The sequence below is a fragment of the Piliocolobus tephrosceles genome, chromosome 6 (assembly GCF_002776525.5).
Source record: "Piliocolobus tephrosceles isolate RC106 chromosome 6, ASM277652v3, whole genome shotgun sequence".
NCBI lineage: Eukaryota > Metazoa > Chordata > Mammalia > Primates > Cercopithecidae > Piliocolobus > Piliocolobus tephrosceles.
In genome coordinates, this window is record NC_045439.1 from 9567940 (window position 1) to 9581068 (window position 13129).

The 13129-nt window shown below is 36.7% G+C and overlaps 1 protein-coding gene across 3 annotated transcripts in view; it reads right to left on the reverse strand.

Annotated features, from left to right (window-relative positions):
- The window catches only part of VRK1 (VRK serine/threonine kinase 1), an 85495-nt gene that overhangs the window by 29722 nt on the left and 42644 nt on the right, over positions 1-13129 (reverse strand). For all 3 annotated transcript variants that reach the window (XM_023205592.1, XM_023205590.2, XM_023205591.1), the window contains exons 4-5: positions 6321-6390; positions 5146-5233 (exon numbers count right to left, since the gene is read on the reverse strand). In XM_023205592.1, the coding sequence (XP_023061360.1) occupies positions 5146-5233; positions 6321-6390 (158 nt within the window). The remainder of the gene's footprint in view (positions 1-5145; positions 5234-6320; positions 6391-13129) is intronic.

Sequence of the window (13129 nt, forward strand, 5' to 3'; positions counted from 1 at the left end):
ACCTTGGCTGAGTCACATTACTTCCTTGGGCCTCAATTTCCACAGAAATAAAACGACAGAGTAGGGACTCACCCTTTCTAAGGTCACTTTCAGCACCCAAAACTCAGATTCGATAATCATGTTGTATTTCAGTATGTACAGAAAAGCATCACCTATTTGCAATAACATTGCTCAGCTCCTGCTCTGAGGACCACTTTTACCTTCAACAGTTTTCCAGATTCTAATTTGTCTGGTGAAATCATTCAGTAAATCAATAAAAACCAAAACCACACTCAGAATGTATCAGGACATCTCCAACGAGGAAGATTATGAATCATCAACACCCTAACATCTAGCATTTACTGAACACCTGGTATAAGCACAGCACTACTGCAAGTACTTAAAATGTTATTAATGCATTTAAACCTCACATCACTCTACAAGGTAGGTAATTCCTACTATCCCCATTTTACAGCAGAAGAAAACTGATAATTTGTCCTCTAGTATGTGGCAAAATCATGCTTTTAACCACTGCACTACATATACTGAAATAAATGTCAGTAGGATACAAAAACCCCATTTATATGTTGTAGGCTTCTATGATAACAATATGACAAGTTCAATAGGGAAGGAAGAGTTGACTAACACTCAAAGACAAGATGTTGAACAAGTAACTCAGAATTCTATTCATTTTTGAACTAGAAGAAAATTAGAAAATCATCTTGTCTAAACATCTTCTAATAAATAAAATAACTAAGGTCTTCAGAGGTAAAGTGATTTGTCCAAGGTTATAAAATTAGTCAGTGGTGGTCGGGCGCAGTAGTTCACGCCTGTATTCCTAGCACTGTGGGAGGCCAAGGCTGGTGGATCACCTGAGGTCAGCAATTCAAGACCAGCCTGGCCAACATGGTGAAACCCTGTCTCTACTAAAAATACAAAAATTAGCTGGGCACGGTGGCAGGTACCTGTAATCCCAGCAACTCAGGAGGCTAAGGCAGGAGAATTGCTTGAACCTGGGAGGCAGAGATTGCAGTGAGCCAAGACTGAGCCACTGCACTCCAGCTGGGCAACAAGAGTAAAACTCCATCTTGGGAAAAAAAAAAAAGTGACAAAATGTATTCATTCATGTAGGATTTCCTAGCACCTTGGCTTGTAAGATAATAAAGTGAAAATGGTAACTTTGACTTCCTGGTTTCCTTTGTATAACAGGTTTTGAAAGGTTGAGAGATGAAACCAGAGCACATATACATGCTGGCTTTTACTAAATAGGTGATGTGTGTAATGATTATAAAATAGGATGAGCATCTCAAATCTGAAAATCTGCAATCAGAATTGCTCCAAAATTAGAAAGTTTTTTTTAGTGCCAACATGATGCTCAAAGGAAATGCACATTGGAGCATTTTGGATTTCCCATTTTCGGATTTGGGATGCTCAACCAGTAGGTATTAATGCAAATATTCCAAAATCCTTAAGAAATCCCAAATCTAAAATACTTCTGGTGCCAACATTTCAGATAAGGGATACTTAAGGCCTGTAATACACAGGTAACAAAAATACAACCTCTGTAACAGCCTGAAAGATGACTAAAACACAACTGCTTAATTCAACATGGGGTCTATTAATAAATTCTATTACATCAAGCCTGTAATCCCAGCACTTGGGGAGGCCAAGACGGGCGGATCACAAGGTCAGGAGATCGAGACCATCCTGGCTAACACAGTGAAACCCCGTCTCTACTAAAAAAATACAAAAACCTAGCGGGGCGAGGTGGCGGGTGCCTGTAGTCCCAGCTACTCGGGAGGCTGAGGCAGGAGAATGGCGTGAACCCGAGAGGAGGAGCTTGCAATGAGCTGAGATCCGGCCACTGCACTCCAGCCTGGGTGACAGAGCAAGACTCCGTCTCAAAAAAAAAAAAAAAAAAAAAATTCTATTACATAGGTCTTTGTTTTTATTCACAAATCACCCTACCATCATTCTTATTAAGCCCTTAATCTTGTCACCATACTGAAATCATAAACATCAACTGAAACATGATTCCACAAATTTCATAGAAACCATTACCCATTATTCTGGAAAGACAGCGCTACCATTGAGTAGTAAAATGGAAGTTATTTCTAAGTAACTCCTCTAAAGTAAAACCTTTGATGTATACTTTTCTGGAGACTTGGATAAAAATGTGCAAGTAAAAGAAAAATATATATCAGTATAAATAATTTAATAATGGTAGCAGCTAACATTGTTCTAAGCCCTACATACATATTAATTCAAATGAGTTACAAGAAAAACTAAGGATGTCTGGTACGGGAGGGGGCTGGAAGAATAATCTACTTTCTATTTCTTTACTTTCTAAGACCTACGATGATTCTTTTTAAGAGCTTCAACCTAAAAAGCAAATCAATGCCTGATATATGACTGATGCTACCTTTTAAAGGAGACATTTCTAGCAACCTCATTTTATAGAAGAAACGGGCTAGGAGGTAAAGTCATCACTAATACATGGTGAGTTAAGACTTAGACTGTGTTCTCGTTTGTCACCACATTCTAAGGCACTTCTGATCCACACCAGAGAAGTTCTTTCCAGCAGTACCCTCGTCAGTCAGCTTACAGTGTCAACCTTGGACCCAATTAGCCCCCGGTCACCTCACAGGAGTTATACAAACAAAAGCCCTGTTTAACTGTTTCCAAACTTTATCATAAAATGGGTGATAAGAATGTATATGGTAAAATGTGATACAACAGTGTGGGCTACTTTTAAAAAGACCATCATTCTTAAGCAAAATATCACCACTGACAAACAAAAATCATAGACAAACAAATGAAACCAATTATGATAATCACGGTGATGATGACTGCAAGAAATATTTCCTGGGCACTTACTATGTGCCCCTTACGATTTACATGTTTTCATTTCATCTTCACAGTAATTCATAAAGTACTATTATCCTCAAATCACAGACAGGGAAACGAGAGAGACTGAAAGTTAACTAGCCCATGACCACACCTGATGCAGTCAAGTACAATCAATCTAGTGCTAGATTTGTTTGGTGTTTACGTTTTGCTGCAATATACCGTACTTGGTTCTTTTTTTTTTTTTAAGATGTTTATATTGAAATTACGGAAAGAGGAAAAGGCTGTTATTCCAAGTGTAAAAATGCTCTAGCCCCAGGCACACTTTTCTTCCAATCATCTCTATGAAATGTAGTTTCCATAATGTACTGTTCCTTAGGAATATAACTATTGTATACTGGAGCACAGAGTCAAACAGATTTGCTTCCCAGCAAGTCATCACTAAGGGTTTTTCTTGTCTTATTCCCCTTTAGACAGCCTTTAATTCACCATGTAAGCCATTTCCCAAATGCCACCTTCACTACCGTGTCACCTCATCCCTTGCTCAAGAGCAAGTGATAGCTTCTGACTACCTACTAGACATTGGTTCCAAACTGTCCCTTCCTCTATGGGTCTTCATTATCTGCCACCGACTTTTTCTCCAAGTTTACTTCCTTCTCTCTTACATGCATGCCCTCTTCCTCTGCTAGAGGAAGACAGCCATTGAGTTACAGTAGAACAGAAATCTATCCTTGTGCTCACATTAATCTCCCGCTTAAGATGCTATTCCGCCTCCTCAATGATTTTCTAAACCAGTAGGTTTTAACATTTAAGCAATTAAAGACCCCTTTGAGAGCAAAAGCTAACATCTATGTTCTACATATACTCTTGTAGCATTATACTTAATCATCATTAAGTGGTTAGCTGTTACTCCGTTTCACAGATGAGGAAATTAAAGCAAAAAATTGCCCAAAGTCACACACATTTTAAAGGGCAAAACAAGGTTTTAAAACTAGGCAGTCTAGCTCTAGAATCCTTGCTCTTAATTAATCCTTGCTCTATAGTATTTCTCAAGAAAATATTATAAAAACTATAACATATTTTGCTATCCCAGAAAAACCATATAAAATAAAACATTCAACGTGACTTCAGGAATCCCACACTCCCTAAGAGAGGCATGGTTCCCAAGTAAACAACACTGGCTGCCTACCCAACTACTACTCCTCCTCTCAATCCTTTCTAACAGAGCACCAATTTGGTTCCGGCATTCCATCCTTTTCCACATGCATCACTGTGATCACTTGGTCCCTGCCAGCGAATGGTTTAAGAATAAGTATTGATAAAATTCTGACCAAGAAAACATGAGAAGAAGTCTGCCACAGGGCTCCTGGGAAAGCTTTCTTTGCCAGGAAAGTGAAACTCACAACACACGATAGATATCATTTTCTGCCCTTGGGTACTGTGCCTGCATGTGAAGCCTAGAAATAGAGCAGCCACCTGGCGACCACACAATGGAGAACTAACAGAGAACAAAACTAAGATGAGGAGGGCAAAGGTGCAAGATAAGGAACCTGGGCCCTTGATGACTGCCTGAGTCAAAGTTTTCCTTTACTTGCAGCTGAAATCATCCTAAGCAATGTATCCCCAGTTCCAAACTAAATCTACCCTTCACGTCTCAGCTACCAAAGCCTTACTGCATGAAGTTCCATTGATTCATTCAAATATGTATCAAGTGCTGCTTATGCACCAAAGTATTAGAGGTTTTCTCCAAATAAACTATCCCAAATAATTCGTTCTCTCCATTCTCTGAACTCCTAAGACACCCAAGTCAGTATCATACAATTTTGCACTTAATTGTTCTCTAATTGTTTCATACATATTTGCTTTCAGTCACCAGCTACACTAAATCCCTCATAAAGGGTGAGCCTGGTCTGGTGTGGGCAGATTACGTATCCAACATGAAATACCAAATGGAATCCTGAAGGGGTTCCCTTTTGCATAAAGAACATAGTTTGTTTATTTTTAAGAGCAAAGGAAAAAAATGCAGGGTCTGTTTGGCTTGGTTCCTCCTTGTCAGTTGGGTTCCAGTCAGTTGATATTGCTCTGTAGAAGTCCCCTTACTAGAGAGGCACCCCTATTCTAATAGGGCATTACAGCCTGCTGCTATGGAAAGCAGCGGACAGAGATACCATCTTATTCCTCTCTGTCACATACACTCCACATAGTCCAGAGAGAGGCCTAGGAACATTGTAAGTGATCAGCAAATAATTACTGACTAAACCAACTAAATAGCGAATGTTGCAAAAGGGAAGGAGAAAGACAAATCACACGTATTTTTACCTTTTTCCATTTTTGTCATGTAGACCAGACCCCCAATACTTAGGAACACCCAGGTACTTCAGCTTACGGGTACGAATCCATTTCTGAACTACAAATTCAAACAGATCTTCGTGATTTCAATTGTTACACATAAATAATAATTTTTAAAAAAATCATTAAGAGCAAAATGTATTTAAACATGCAATAAGAATTCACCTGTATTCATAAAAAGAAAATGAAGAATACAGTAATGAAAAGCATTTTACAATGAAAACATTTTTATTAACCTACAAAACTGTTATCCTGCCCTTAAAATTGTCTTTAAAATGAAAAATCTACAAAAAAGCATTTTGTTTTTTAAATCACAACTAAAGTACAGTCATTCCTTTGTTCTAGGGGCTTGGTTCCAGGAGCTGCCACCCCTCAAGATACCAAAATCCAGATGCTCAAGTCCCTCACATAAAATAGTGTAATAGCTGCATATAACCTCCACACTTCCTCCTATACACTTTATCTCATCTCTAGGTTACTTATAATACGTAATACAACGAAAATGTTGTATCAATAGTTGTTATACTGTACTAGTTTTTTATTTGTATCATTTTTTACTATTGTTATTTTTTATTGTAGTGTTTTGTTTTTTTCTGGAATATTTTTGATCCCTGGTTGGTTGAGTCTGAGGATGTGGAATCTGAGAATACAGGGGTGGACTACCCTGAAGTTGCAGTTTATCTCTCTAATTACATAATGTTTACTTGCTTCTATAGGAAGACCTATTTTTCATACCAATCTAAGAGGTTTTTCTTCCTCAATGTAAAAGTCCTCAACCAGGAAATCAAGATCTAGGAGAGATGGAAAAAGGACAGAAGGGACTAAAGTAACTACGAGAGGTTCTGGCTCTCTACCTTGATATCCTGTTCTAGAGTTCATCAATAATTCTCAATGTTTAACAATATTTCCTAAACCATACGTCATTTATTATTAACTTTATTCTATATATCAATACAGATAAAATCTTGCTGCAACAAACCCATTAAAAGACCAGAATTCTTTCATACAAATCTCATGTAAGCGGAATTTGTAAAGCAAAAAAATAACAAAGAGTCATAAAAAATCAGAGATAATGCTGTAGGTCTTGGCTTAAAAAAAAACTGGTCATTTTAAAAGTGTAAACGTATGTGTACTGTATTTCTTACTTTGCTCCGGTTTTGCAGCTCGTTGGTAGAACTTTAATTCAGTAAAAAGAGGTCCATTGTCACTGGGTTCCTTAAAATATAAGAGTTAATTAGTACTAGCAGTAGTTAAAATTACTGACATATTTTCAATGAACCTTCAAAGAAGACCAACAAATCTATTTTTCTGTCCAATGTAATTTTGATACTTAAGTTTATAACTGTGTTAAGTCAAACTCCTTAGAAATGTTCAGAGAAATATTAGTCTATATTTCTTATATTGCTCAAGTTCCATTTCTATAAGTGATAAATTATACAAAATCAGATATATAGCTCAGCCTGCAGAAGTTTAAGAAAAATGTTTAAACTAATTTTCATCTTTATTAAGCTTTCCCTTAAGCAAAGATGAGCCACCATCTTAACTGTATCACCAAGGGGCTACAAGATATTTCTCAGATTTAATAAAATTTCAATATCTGATTTAACCAATTAATGCCAAAATCCCATTCCTTTCCTGTTTTCATTACAGTTATATCTACTTTATCAGGACTGGCAAAAACGGACCTTACCACAAAGAAGAGTGCATATTCTGCATCTCCTTAACAAGCATGCACTGTCCACTAACCTGCATCCTTCCTTTCTGGCAGGGATTTCTACGTTTGTCAAACCAAAGAGCCATTCAACTTATTTCCCACATGATTTAAAGTCAAGAAAAACATGGGGCTCATTAACAATTGTTTTCTACCAACGTTATGGACTACATTCATTTTATAGTTTTAGAGATATTAACAATTAAAATTATTACTAAAGAAACACACATTCACAAAAAGGTATTTGCACAAACAAGAAATGACAGCCTGTCAGCAGTTTTGTCTTGTTAAGTAAATATATAAGAGTGGAAAAGATCTTATAATTCTGTGGACTTTTTAAATAGTAAATTTCATCTGATTAAAATTAGTATTTATTTAATGTTTGGTATTTTGTGTTGGTCATTATTTATTGGGAATCAGAAAAAAGTATTTAAAGCAGTGAAAACTTCAAATGAGGAAACTAACATTTTAAAACTAATTTTGGGGTTGCTTTTCTTTTTAGGAGGTATGAGAAAAAAATTATTTTGGGCAGAATATCTTGCGTAGCTGGAGTTCAAAGTTAAATAGAGCATCGGGGGAAGTGAGTAATGAGGCCTACTATCTTAAATGAGAGATAATTTATAGTTTTGGGTTACTAGAGATGACTTTTGCAAGCACTTAAAATATGTTCACCTTTTCTTCACTGAAGACATCCTCAACTGTAGAAAACTACTCCATACTCTCTGCTCTAATTATCTCAGATTTCTTATAATTCAGAAAACAGGAATCCCCAATTAAAGTACTTAGAGGAAGGCTGGGCATGGTGGCTCATGTCTGTCATCCCAGCAGTTTGGGAGGCCAAGGCGGGTGAATTACTTGAGGTCAGGAGTTCAAGACAAGCCTCGCCAACATGCTGAAATCCCATCTCTACTAAAAATACAAAAATTAGCTGGCTGTGGTGGCAGGCACCTGTAATCCCAGCTACTTTGGAGGCTGAGGGAGGAGAATCACTTGAACCCAAGAGGTGGAGGTTGCAGTAAGCTGAGATTGTGCCACTGCACTCCACCCTAGGAGACAAAGCAAGACTCCGTCTCAAAAAGAAAGTACTTAGAGGAAAACTGATGAGCCAATCTGCAGAGTCAGGCAGTTATGAATGAGCATTTAACAGCAAATGGGCAACACACGTTAATACTTGGATCACAACCTGAAAATAAGCTTGCCTTATTTGTTGCAGGTAAGTAATACTTTTCACCCTAACCTTGGAAGACAGTAGTATCACGACTTGGCATGCATCAACTCCTTAAGAAGTAGGAACTAACCAACATACTGAAAGTATGAGTGCCGATTCCTTAATTTATGGACTCAGCACCCAAGTTTCTCTATAACCTGTGGCTCCTTTCCTAGCAGCAACAATAGCTTGACACTTGCAAGCATCTGCAAGCGAAACTTGCAATGTTTCCAGCCAATGGCTAAGAATAGGTCTTCGGTAGGAATCACAGAATCAGTGTAAGAAACAGAAATTCAAAAAGAGGAATTCTGGTAAAGTTCCTCTCCAAAGCTTACCTTTGGAATAGTTCATTTATATAATTCAGGTTTGAAAGAGGTTTTCCTAAGACAAATCAGTATAAAATTCTGATTTATTCAGTTTCAGCCTATGTCATATCAAGTTTAACTTTCAAGTTTTCCTTCAGGCAATAATTTATTAAACTTATAATAATGAGAATCAACCATATAAATCAGGCTATTATAATGAAAGCCCACTACAAGAAGGCTCTCCGGGCTCATTTCATACTTCTTCTAATCCAATAAACTTCCATTATCACAAAATAAAGGAGCTACTTCCTTGGCATTGCACTCTAGCCAAAGCTAGCTATTCCCGTTGAAGAAAATACCTTAACTCATAACTAAAATTTTATTAACATATTTCAAATCTAAAATACTCTGCCAACTCTATAATAGCCAAGATTTAGAAAAGAAATTGGGACTGACATTTTAACTAGAATATCACTAAACGTTTCTTTAAGACTTCTAAGTGTCAAAATGAAGATGACAACAGAAAAAAAATTAAAATGTGATACATTTCAATGGCACCAGCTAAAAGCAACTGGCTGCCATTTAAAAATGAAGCTGTACAAAATTTCTCCTTCCTACCAAAAAATTATGATATATGAATTAAAAATTCAGGTCACTTCTCATAATATCAGTGAGGAAAATGAAACATCAGTCTGCAAACTTCTTTCCAAGGACCTGTGAAATATAGATTCGTATCAGTTCACATCAGAAAAGGACCACGATACAATGACTTGTTAGGATACCATCCAAAAGCCTGACCTCTGCCTCTAGTTCTGCTACTGAAATGACTAAGGGTAAGTGCAATTCAAAGAACTACTAATTTCATATTAAGCCTGTCAGCAAGAGAACACAAAAGAAAATTTCTTTCTCCTTGCATTATCCAACTTATTATCAATTTAACTTTTCTCTCTGCACAGTTACTTACAGAAATAAAATACAGTGTTTCTCCTGTAGGTCAAGAATTAAGGCCCCCAAACAAAACCAGAGACCATCATTTGGTACATGGGAAAACATTTTTAATATGTGCCTAACATCTACCTTGAATGGGTGTGTCTTAACTTCACTCCAATGCCAAATAAGAAATATGTGGGTTAACTATCTGGAGCTGTTTCTAAGGCAGATACATGTATTATCAGCAATAACCAATTCCTTGACAAAGTGTCCACATTAAGTTAGAAACCCTTACCAGCAGCACAGGGTACCTGCAAACCCCTACTGAAAACAAGGATAAAAATGTGCCTGCACACATGATTCCATTTAAAATAATTAAGGTGCTCTGTGTGCCACATTCTACCAGTGGCTCTCAATCTTGATGCACAAACGAATCACCTGGGAAGCTTTACTAAAAATACCAATAACCAGGCCCTGCACCCAGAGATTCTGATTATACTCTACAACCAGGATTGAGAATCACTGTTTGATATGCTAGTCCATTATTAAGTAAAATTTCACATTAGAAAATCAATTTGCCTTTATTTCTTAAGTAACATTTGCAAGTTTTTTTTATAATGATAAAATACATGCTCATTTTAGAAAATATGGAAATTCTGATATATTTTCTTCATAAATAGCCATTTTATAAAACAACCTTCATACTACATACAGAACTTTGTATCCTGCTTTTTTAGAAATAACTGTAAAACTTCCCCAAACAGTAGTACATGTTCTTTGAAAACATGATCTTTAATAGCCCATAATGTTTTAAATGACAAATGTTCATAAACAGTTCTGATTTTAATACCAGGAAGAACTGATACTCATTTTACATGTTTGTTATTTGGTGAAACATTTCAACTATTAATATTATAAAGTTGTGAGAAGGCAAATTATGAGTGGGCCTACTCTCTACGGCAAAGATAAGACAGGAAAGTGAATGACATCAGGAAGTTGAGAGTAAATGAAGAGAGTAGTAAAAAGGCAATGGGCAATTAATGGCTAAAAAGTATTCAAAAGAATAAATAAAACAAGCATCTGAAGACTGCATAGGGAAAACAAACTTCATTGACAAGGTCCTTATCAGATAATTTAAAATTTAGTTAGAGAGACAGAATAAACACATTCAAAAAAACTAAAAACAATTAGTGGCATAAGAAGAATAAAATTCTAAAATAAATGTTAATACAATGAGTGCTGTAGGTGTTTATTCAGGAGAGAGTGCTAGGGGAAAAGAAGCAAATAGAAGTTACAAATTTCCCCTTCAAAGGAAGGAAAGTCAATAATATTATTTTTTGTTTTAGTTTTGGGTTTTTTTTTTTTGTTTGTTTGTTTGTTTTGTTTTGTTTTTGAGATAAGAGTCTCACTCTGTTGCCCAGGCTGGAGTGCAGCAGTGCCATCTCAGCTGACTGCAACCTCCACCTCCCAAGTTTCCAGTAATTCTCCTGCCTCAGCCTCCCGAGTAGTTGGGATTACAGGCATGCACCATCACATCCGGCTAATTTTTGTATTTTTAGTAGAGATGGGGTTTCACCGTGTTGGCCAGGCTGGTCTTGAACTCCTGACCTCAAGTGATTCACCTGCCTCAGCCTCTCAAAGTGTTGGGTTTACAAGCGTGAGCCACTGCGCCTGGTCTGTAATATTGTTTTGTGTATGACATTCTTCTAGGATAACTACAATATCGAAAAAGTTACTAAAATATTAAATGCAAAAGAAAAATCAACTGTATTTATCACTGTCCTAATTATAAAGAGAAGAAATAATAAATAATAAAGGATAATGGAAACAGAACTAAATTAGGAGACAGGAGATACACAGTCCTAAACTAGGTACTTGGTCTTAAACTTAAATATATAATTTATTACCTTAAGCATATAGAAAATACCTGTTCCTGGCCATGTTTTTTCTTAACCGTGTAAGTTAAAAAAGCAGTAAAAGTCAAGTTACACTGACTAACAACAGAAATACTTCTAATTACTCACAATAAAGAACAACAGAAATATTTCTAAGTACAATAAGAAAGCACATCATTCTAAGATAAAATACAACTTAAGTTCAGAGGCCATGTGCCATAGCTCACGCCTGTAACCCCAGCACTCTAGGAGGCTGAGAGGGAAGGATCACTGGAGCTTGAGTTTGACACCAGCCTGGGCAACAAAGCAAGATCTCATCTCCACTAAAAAATCAAAAAGATTAGCCAGGCATGGTGGTGAATGCCGGTAGTCCCAGCTACTAGACAGGCTGAGGCAAGAGGATCACTTGAAACCAAGAGATCAAGGCTGCAATGAGCTATAATTGCACCAATGCACTTCAGCGCAGGCAACAGGGTGAGACCCTTTCTCAAAAAACAAAAAAAAAAAAGGTTCAGGCTATACAGAACAAAAAAGACATGATTATACACCATTCCACCTACAAGATATGACACTGGCACACTTTCCTTCCAAGACACAGAAACGGCTATGCCAACTAACTGCAAGGGGTCAGAGGGAACCACATCATTTGAACCTCAACATTATGAGACGTCATAAGGAGACTTGCTTTCTTCTCACAACAGAACTATTAATGAACCTAAGAAGAAACTCATCTTACCCATAGATTTTAATATTTTAATTTGTATTATCAAAAACAAATGCACACAATATTCTGCAATTAAATACAAATGACCCAATTTAACAGTAAGAACTTAGTTCCTCTGATTTAGCAGCAGGCTGAATATTCCAAAAAGAATGTTATTTCATAAATGAAAAAGAAGAAAAATCCACAATGAAAGGCCATCATGAAAAGGGGCAGGAGAAAAAAGCACTGACACAACTTGAAAGGCATCACTTTGCTTCCGCTTCCCTGCACGAGGGAATAACTGGGACCCACCCCTTCCGCTGCAAACAAAGATAAAAACGGACTTAAAAAAAAGAAAATTTCTGTTTTCAGAAATTAGATAATGGGCAGGACAGGAGGACTGTGACCCCTAAAAGACAGAAAACAAAGTGAGTCCACGGCAGCTCTGGTTTTTTCCCCTAGAGGCCCTAGGAGTAAAAAGGAGGAGACTTAAGAGACCTACAGGGCAAAAAGGGGAAGACCAAACAGAGTGCCAGGTAGGGAACTCTGCTACCAAAATCAACAATGAGATTGGAAACTTCAAATTAAGAAACAGTTGGGAAAAAAATGAAAGACCAATATCCTTCATGAACAAAGACAGAAGAATCCTTAACGAAGTATTTACCAATCAGTTCTAGTAGTTATGTAAAAAGTGTAATACACCATGACTAAGTGGGGTGTATGTTAAGAATACAAAGTTTGGTTAATACTCAAATATCAATCAATGTAATTGCCACATTAACAGAATAAAGGAGAAAAATCCTGTGATTCATCTCGGATGTAGAAAAAGCATTCAAAAAATGAATAGGCAAACCACAGTAGAAAATGTTTAAAACACATATCTGAAAAAGGAACTGCATCCAGAAAAAAACTCTCTTACTACTCAATTATAAAAAGCGAAACAACCCAGTTATTTTTAAAAGATAAAAATCAGAGGAAAGGGGCAAAAACGATGGAAGAGGCACTCCACAAAGGAAAATACACGAATGGCCAATAAGCACAACAAAAAATTGCCCAAAATCATTAGACATCCAGTAAATGCAAACTGAAACTATAACTCACATCTACACGCCAACTGTAATGGCTAAAAAACAAATACACACACCTGACAATGCCAAATGTTGAAGAGGAAACAAACAGAACTGTCATATATTATTGGCCAAT